Source organism: Chamaea fasciata, unplaced genomic scaffold (assembly GCF_029207755.1).
Source record: "Chamaea fasciata isolate MVZ Bird 193981 ecotype frontalis unplaced genomic scaffold, bChaFas1.0.hap1 SCAF_2, whole genome shotgun sequence".
Taxonomy (NCBI): Eukaryota; Metazoa; Chordata; class Aves; order Passeriformes; family Sylviidae; genus Chamaea; species Chamaea fasciata.
The window spans coordinates 56,842,688-56,851,650 of NW_027094087.1; the positions used below are offsets into that span (position 1 = coordinate 56,842,688).

An 8,963-nucleotide genomic window follows, 5' to 3' on the forward strand; every position below is an offset into this window, starting at 1 on the left:
CCAGAAGTCACATCACAGCCACGTCCACTTACAAGCATAAGTGCTGCCACCCTGTTTTAGGAGGAGTCCTGCACCTACAGTATGCACTTGCAGGAGCCAGAGTCAGGTGCTTCAGTGATGTTTGACTCTGTCACACAACTCAATACAAAAATCATCCTTGAAGGCATTCAAGTGGCACAGGACAGGAGAGCAGGTCAGTGGGAATTTGACTAATTTTTTGGCTGAAGCACCAGAGAAGGCATCCCTGGGATCTTGTCTCCTTGGTGCGTGTGGTGGGTATACCTTGGTCAGCAGCCAGACCCCCACCCCATTCTCACTCCCTGTCCTCAGCAGAACAGGAGTGGAAAATCAGATGAAAAAAGTTCATGAGTCAAGATAGATACAGAGAGATCACTTACCCATTACTGTCATGGGTGAAAGAGACTGGATTTTTGGAAAATTAATTTAAATTATTGAGAGTTAAAGCAGATATTGGGGCCTGGCCAAAGTCTCCAGAGTGACAGATGCAAGTCCACAGTCCCTGAATATCAATGGGGCACTCAGGAGACATAGTGCAGCTACGTCTTAATGGCTGTGAGGGTACACCTGGAAAAGTGGGAATTACGCACTTCCATGTTTCATGTTCTAAAAGTGCCTGTTTCTCCTCAGTGATTGTGGAGGATGTCGAGGGTGCTTGGCTCCATTGTAGGTGACTGCCAGAGATTTCAGCAGGAGCAGGGTCAAGCTCAGTGTCAATGCTTTTGTGATGTCCTGCTGCTGTAGCCAGTTTGGGCCGTGGAATTAATGCTGGCTCAGTGAAGCAGTGCTCTCTCCTGTCCTGTGTCCTGGCACCCACTCCCCACCTCTGCCCTCTGAGCCAGGGAAAGGCAGACAGGAGAAGGGAGCTCTTTGTGAGCAAGAGGTTCTGTTTTCATTCCGTCTCATCATGTGACATAGGGCTGATGTCACACCATGCTTGGCAAATAAATGGAATTTAACCAATAGGACTGCTGCATTAATTTCTGAAGTATGTTAGCAAAAAAATCTCACTTATGATAATAACTGAAAGAAAAAGCTAGGATGTGCAGAATGAAATAATGTCAATGGAGCAAATGTTTGATCCAAAGGACTTAGCCCAGGAGCTAAGCCTTGGGCTCCCCTCTGCATTCAGCTGCACTATGGGTGGTGTGTGCTCTTATCTGATGGAGCTTGGAGACTTCCCTCATCTAATTTTAGGCATCTAAAAGTTACAGGAGTCTAGACTGCTGCCCCTTGCCCTTACAAGAAAAGGAGAGATAAGGAGCTTCAGTGATGCACCTGAACAGTCCCCATTGCCTGGCCAGGGCAAGATGAGAAGGTCTCAGAAGAAGTCTGTATCTTTCCACTAACCAGAGAGTCCCTGTGAAATGATGGGCTCAGATTTCAATACTAAGTGGTATTTAATACAAAAATCCCACATTTTACAGCATGTGGGCTGCCAGAACAGCCAGATCCCAAACTCCAGTGAGACTGTAGATGCTTACTGCTGAAAGCTGCTTCGGGAACAGGATCAAGTGACTTTATTCTCCTACCATTTCAAGGTTGCCTTGCATTGGGGTGGCCCAAACTCCTGATCAGGCAGTAAGGACCATCAGTCCACTCACGGAAGGGCACAAGCTCTGTTGCAGGAAACAGCACAAATTTGATGCCAAAACCCATTGTGATGAACTATCTTTCGTCTGTGGCTACGTCCTGTTGGCCCTGCCACGGGAGTCTAGGGACCTGCTGTGAAGGTGTTGTAGCCCAGGCTTTTGAACTAGGTGAGGAAGAACCAGCTTATCAGACAGTCCTGCTTTTTTTGACAGAGAGCCTTTCCCTCCCTGAGTTCAGTTATGACTAATTACTTCCCATGCAGGCGTTGCTGCTCTGCATCACTGGTGATTAGCCAGAAGGGAGGCTACCAGCTTTCCTTCTCAGCACTCATCCTTCAGCCACAGCTTCAGCTCTAAATTTAACCAAGATGACCCTCTGAGTTCATTAGAGGCATCCTGATTTTTACTACCAGACTTCAGAGGAATCACCAGAAACGCTCACCTATTTTCCTGACCATAGGAGATGTATCACAAACATAGCTTCTCAACTGAGCCTTGCATCAGCCTGATTTAAATTCCCTTCAAGTACAATCTCTGAAACTCTTTGCCCATCACAAATCTTCACACCCTGTCTTTTATGAAGCCCCAGCTGAAACTCAGATCCCATGTGCATAAAAACTTGATTGGGTTCTGTCACTCTTGTTACATGGGCTTGAGAAAGCTGGAAGTTGAGGGAGAAAGGAGATTTTTGTTGGTTAAGGGACATACAGGTGAGACAATGGTTTCTACTTACATTTTGAGACATGAAGCCAAATAGAGCCTCATATCTAAGAAGGTTTTATATTTCCTTGGTGAGTCATATTCTATATATATGTACCATACTAATTAGATAAATAGTTTAAAAATTCATGATAAAACCCAAAGCTTTGCCACGTACAGATTTTTGGATTATCGATTTGTATAAAATGTGAAATTATGTAGTCCACATAAGGAGCAGTTGTCCCTTTTGGAAAACTTCAATCAAATATTAAAACTCCAGTAGAAGTGTTACTTCTGGTGTAAGCATTTTTTGGAACACAGGAAGAAACATTCATGCTTCAGTGTGTTTCATTAAATGCTGTTCTATACCTGATTTCACCAGAAGGATTTGAGATCTGCTTTTAGCTTGAAACCCCAATAGGAAGGAATTTCAAAGCTCTGTATGATTTTTTTTTTCCAGGACAGTCCTTTCAGGGAGAAGAGAAATATGTATCATAGACAATGTCAATATAACCAACATTTTAAACTCCTGTTTTATGCACCTTTCCCTTGATGTATAAATACATGTACACAAACACAAGCTACTGTCCTTCAGCTACTGTCCTGCTTGAACAAGGGGTAAGCATTCCAGCACACAGCATAGAGCCCTGACTCAATGTCTCAGCCAGAAGAGAAGTGCTCGGGTGGCTGCTGATGCAAAGACATCGGCACAGCATGAACGTTTCCACTGATGAACGGAATTTCATTTGCTTCGCTAAAATGACACCACTCCCTGCCTGTGAAGGACTGAGCTGGAAGAGCTCAGACCAGGCAGTGACAAGCAAAGGCTGGCTCTGTCACCCCAGCCTCCTTCCCACCCAGCATTAAAAGCTTTAGAGCTAAACCTCCAGAGGTATTGCCACAGACCAACGATGGGCAAAGCTAAAAGTAGCTCCTTCCCACTGCATTTCCCAGCACAAAATACTTTTGTTGACCTGTGAAGACCTCTATGCTCTGAAGCATGAAATCCACAAACAGAACCCTCTGAACACCACAAAACCTTTATTAGTGTTTATCAGTGATACAGATTACAGGAACCAAAGGCAATTAAATAACACTTAAGTTGACCACAGACTCAAGAAATACAAGTCACATTTGGCAAGGCAAACTTCTCAGTACACTGGGTTGCTTAGGTTATTATTATACCGTGGAAGAGGAATTTCCCTTACAAGATTCTACATATTCAGGATATTATTAATTGTTATTACTGTGTCTTTCAGACAGCTCCTTTGGCAAGAATTCCCATTTTTTAAGTATTTATTATATAAAAATATAACATTTTCATTATGTACAAACATTACATTACACAATGTACAGGTTAAAAACACTACAAAAAATGGCAGGCCATGGGTAAACCAAAAGCAAAAGAAAAAACCCCAATGTAGAAAACATGAAATTTAAATACTGCACATTTCATAAAAATTACATTACCTACAAACAATTTTTTCTTGTTTGCAAATATCAAACAGTACTGATCTGATTGGAAATCTTTCCCAAACGACTTCATTTTTAAGGCACATCTTGCATATTTACACATACGACACTGGATCTGGTCAATAACTTAAAGGCTCTCGGGAGTGACCTAGTTATGTGCGCAGGGAGGGGTGCACTTGAGGGGGAGCACGCTGGGCTATGCCTTCTCAGTTGTCTCGGGCTGGGGGCCGAGGTATCTGGTTGAGGGGGCCGGGAAAATGGGCACTCCGATCTCCTGAAGGTCGGGGAGCCGTGCGGGGCGCGGCGGGGAGAGGAGCGTGATCGTCCGGTCAAAGTCCCTGTGCAGCACCTTCTCATAGACGCTCTGAAGCCCGACTGTTTTGGGCAGCTGGGCTTGATAAAAGTTGTCCCTGCGAAGGGGATCTCTGGGCAAGGACGTGCTCTTGCAGAAGGTGGAGAGGGGTGCTGAAGGATGTGGAGAGGGGTGAGGGTTGGCTCGGCCACAGGAGGGGCTCCAGCAGCGGTCGGAGTGCCCCAGGATCTTGCATTCAGCAGTGCATGCCCACAGACCTAGAGAAAGACAGGGGAGGAGAAACCTGTTGTTACCGCAGGAATAAATCCACACCGTTCACAATCCTCAGAGATACCAGTCACAGGATGATTCACTGCACTGACGGGAGGAGTGGGGAGGCGATGCTTTATAGCACAACAAAACCCCATGTTTGGTTAGGTAATGTTTTCTTAGGGACATTCCTCACAATTCTAACTTTAAGGGAACCTTTTTTTGGGAAGAAAATCCAATCCAACAGCACTTCCAGCATATGCTAATTTGTGCTGGGCTCTCTGCGCAGAGAGGAACCAACATCTAACAGCCTCCTACAAGGAGATGGGCAGTTTGTGCCATGCAGTGTCTGGCTTCCCCTCCCAGCTGCCCCACCTGATCACTGTCCCCCACGGATGGTTCCCTTCTTCCACCTCCCCATCCACCCATCTTCCTGTCTGAGGTCCAGTGGGGAGCAGGGGCAGAGCCCTTACCGTTCTGCATGTGTGTGATGAGATCTTTCTTCAGGGCATCTCCGCTGATATCCGAGTCACTGTCATTAAAATCACTGTCGCCTTTGCCGCTGTCTTTGCCACTGAACTTCTCTGCCTCCCGGCCAGAGATGGTGTTGAAGGAGTGTCCCTTCCAAATGGCCACAGGGGGAGCAGGCTCTTTGTTGTAGCTCGGAGTGGCAGTAAAACCCTGCTGGTGGGGAGGAAAACCAAAGGAGACATGAGAGAGGGAAGTGGTGAAAGGTAAACCAACATTAACTGCACCTCTGCAATTCACATCCCCCAAGACACCCACCACCCTTTGCCCCACTTCCCTGTGGTGGGACCTTACCTCCCCACTCTGTCCCCTCAGCCTCTTCTGACCCTCGTAGAGGCAAGTGCTGTCACTGCCGCTCTCAGTGGTGGAGATCTCTTCAGCAGCTGGGGAGGGGTCAGGGCTGGTGAAAGAGGTTTTGCTGGGAAAGGTTCGTACCTCAAACATGTTCCCCCTCTGGCTGCCCTCCTCCTGATGGCCTTTCTCCAGGTGGGAGATGTCTATTTGGTCCTTCAAGGCAGTGTTGTTTTTGATGTTGTTCCCCTTCTTGCGCCTGTTGCAGGTGGTGGCGATGGTGATTATAGCCACCAGGAGGAGGGTGCAGCTGCCTGCCAGGACAATGATCACAATCAGAGGGATGTCCCACTGCAAAGCCTTTCCTTCCCAGGAGCTGGGCTTGGCTATGTCTTGGATACTGGATGGAGCAGTGGCAGTCACCAGAAAGTTGACTGTGGCAGTTGTGGCCAGGGGAGGTCTGCCATTGTCTGTCACAGTGAGGACGACCTTGAATAGCTGTCCCAGCTCTTCAGAGAGGTCACCCCTCAGCACAATGTCCCCAGTACTTGGGTTGATGGTGAAAAGGTCCTGCTGGGACTCTTCCAGGAAGGCAAAGGTGAGCTCGGCATTGGCCCCATCATCTGCATCTCGAGCTTTGATTTGGGCCACCAGGGAGTCACGGGAGGTCTTGCTGGACACACCGATTTCCACAGTCCCATTGGTGAGCACTGGGTGGATGATGACGGGAGGGTTGTCGTTCTGGTCCACCATTCTCACTTTGACAACAGTGCTGCTGGAGAGCTGCGGGGAGCCACCATCAGTGGCCTGGATCCTCAGGTCCAACTGCTTGAGGATCTCATAGTTGAATGTCCTGAGGGCATAGATGGCCCCGGTGGCGGGGTCCACCGAGACGTAGGTGGAGATGGGGGCCCCCATGACCTGCGTCTCCAGGAGCCGGTAGGTGACCTTACCATTGTGGCCAAGATCAGGGTCACGAGCCACCACTGTGGTGATATAGGCGCCTGGGGGGTTGTTCTCTGGCACAGCCACCTCGTAGAGGGGCTTGGCAAAGAGCGGTGCGTTGTCATTCTCATCGCTCACCCGCACTGTGTACTGGCGGACAGTCTTGAAGGGCGGCGAGCCTAGGTCCTCGGCCACCACAGTGAGGTTGTACTCAGGGATGCGCTCGCGGTCCAGTGCCGCTGTGGTGACGATCATGTAGCTGTCCTCATAGGCTCGCTGCAGGGCGAAGTGGTCGTGGCCACGGAGGCTGCAGCGCACCTGCCCGTTGGTGCCCGAGTCGCGGTCTGTGGCGCTGACGAGGGCCACGAAGCTCTCACTGGCTGCCGCCTCACTGACGTAGGCCACACCGGCAGCGCTGGCAGCGCCACGGAGGGCACTGATGCTGATGCGCGGAGCATTGTCGTTGACGTCGGTGAGGCGCACAACGACAGTGCAGGTGGCAGCACGGGGGCTGGCACCGCGGTCCTGAGCACGCACGTCCAGCTCGTAGGTGCGGGTGCGCTCGTAGTCCACGGCAGCCTCCAGGGTGAGGTGGCCTGAGCGCGGGTCGAGGCGGAAGAGCCGCCGTGCCTCAGGGGGCACCTGGCTGCTGAAGGCATAGACCACCTCCCCATTGGGGCCTTCATCAGGGTCAGCAGCATCCAGATCGAGCAGCAAGGAGCCAGGCGGTGCATCCTCAGGCAACTCCACTGTGACTGAGCTCTGGGCAAAGGTTGGACTATTGTCATTGGCGTCGAGGACGCGGACATGCACGGTGGCTGTGCCTGAGCGTGCTGGACTGCCACCATCCTTGGCCACCAGCTCCAGGGTGTAGGAGGGCTGGCGCTCACGGTCCAGTTCCTGGAGCAGCACCAGGTCGGCACAGCGTGCCCCGTCTGCCCGTGTCTGTGCCTCCACACCGAAGTGGCTGTTGAGGGAGACCTGGAAGCTCTGGATGGAATTGGAGCCCACATCCTCATCCACAGCCACCTCCAGTGGGAGGCGAGTGCCAGGTGCAGCACTCTCCGACACCTCGAGTGCCATCTGGGCATGGGGGAAGCGCGGTGCATTGTCATTGATGTCACGCACCTCCAGCTCCACGTGCACCAGGCGGTAGCGCTCCCGCCAGCAGCTCACCACGTCGAAGGCCAGGACACACTGGGGGGCTTGGCCGCACAGCCGCTCCCGGTCCAGCCCCGCTTCACCGATGCTCAGCTGCCCGTCCTCCTCCCGCACCCGCACCAGCGAACTGTTGCTGAACTGCCGCATCAGGCGAAAGCTCATCTCCCCCGGCGCCTTCACCGGCATCTCGTCGGCCAGTGTACCGATCACCGTGCCCGGCGCGCCCTCCTCGTCGGTGCGATACCTCACCGTCTTGCAGCGGGACAGGGCCAGCAGGCAGGCGGCGGCCAGCAGCTGCAGGGGGCTCATGGCAGCGGCGCGGGGCTCAGCCCGACGGCGCGGTGCGGGCGGGATGTGCGCGGGGCCGGGCGGGACCTGCAGCGACACCTCCACCGTCGTCTGCGGCTCCCGCGCCGCCGCGCCGCCTTTCATAGACGGCGCTATGCAAATGAGCGGGCGGTGCAGCCAATGGGAGGCGGCGCGGCGCGGGCGGCGGGCGGCCCCCGGCGCTCCCCAGGCCGGGCCGGGAGCGGGGTCGCGGGGCGCTCGCCTTTGTTTTCTTTAACTCTGCGGGGTCTGGCGGTTTTCTTCTCTTTTTTCCCCTTTCTTCCCCCTCCCCCCCCCCTTCCCCCGCACTGTCGCTATTTCTTTCCCCCCGTTTATTTATTTCTTTTTTCCCCCTCTCTTTTCCTCCGCTCCCGTCTCTTCCCTCTCTCCGGAGGCGCGGCAGCGGAGCTGGCGCGGGGAACACGGAGTGCAGTGCGCGGTGGGGTTTGTTAATGCTGCCAACAAGTCGGGACAGGTGCCGTGTCGTGGCATGCCGTGGCATGCCGTGCCGTGGCATGTCGTGCCGTGCCGTGGCATGTCGCGCTGTGTCGCGGCGTGCCGCGGGGGCGCGGGGCGGGCGCGCATTAGCGGGGTGCGGGGGGGCGGCGGGGGCGGCATTCAGCTGCGCCCGGAGTGGTGTGTCACTCGCGTGAGAGCCTGTGATCAGCGCCGTAAGTCGCCTTTCAGGAGTTGTCCGCGCATGCTTTAGTATGCATGTCACCGCCCGGGTTTCTTAAGCCTGGGGCACTAGCCGGCGAGGAGGAAAAAAAGAAAAAAAAAAAAGTTCCAAATAGGATTTAGCATAAGCTTGAGGAGATTTGGAAAGGTTTCAAAGATCAGGCTGTATCAAAGGCTTATGAAGCCCTCGTTAGCTGTAGAAATATAATAGCATGGCAGGCTATCCCATTCGAGGAACCAATGTCTGTATTATTTCACTATGACAGGCTAAAGGGAGAGAAAGTTGAACAGTTTCCACAGAGGAGTTGGACTAAGTTGAATATAATGAGCAAACGCCACATGTATCCATTATGTCCCTCTATTCATTCCCAATCACTGCCATAACTCTTTGACTAAACGATGATGAGCGCTGAATTACACACAATGCCCTGCTCATATTAAAATACATTTAAGACCTATCCCTCCTGGTGCCCTGTTACGCCTATTCACAGGATTTTCTTTTTGTCCTAATAGGGCCTCTCTGGGAAGCAACACCAGTCTCGTTCCAGAAGAACAAAATAACAGCATGAGGCTGAAACCTGGCACGAACCGGGGGGAACGAAACCATCTGCCCCGCAAGGCACCGAGGCCCTGCGCGGAGCCCGCTGCAGCCTCCCAGCCCCGCAATGCCTCAGCAGCCGTGGGGAGGG

At 52.3% G+C, this 8,963-nt stretch overlaps 1 protein-coding gene across 1 annotated transcript; it reads right to left on the minus strand.

The window, feature by feature from the left end:
- Positions 1-3,333: 3,333 nt before the first annotated feature.
- PCDH8 (protocadherin 8) lies at positions 3,334-7,655 on the minus strand. Its single transcript, XM_066177454.1, has 3 exons — positions 5,167-7,655; positions 4,818-5,028; positions 3,334-4,352 (listed from the first exon to the last, which is right to left on the minus strand). The coding sequence occupies exons 1-3, from the start codon at positions 7,576-7,578 to the stop codon at positions 3,979-3,981; spliced, it is 2,997 nt and encodes a 998-aa protein (XP_066033551.1). The 5' UTR covers positions 7,579-7,655; the 3' UTR covers positions 3,334-3,978.
- Positions 7,656-8,963: the final 1,308 nt, after the last annotated feature.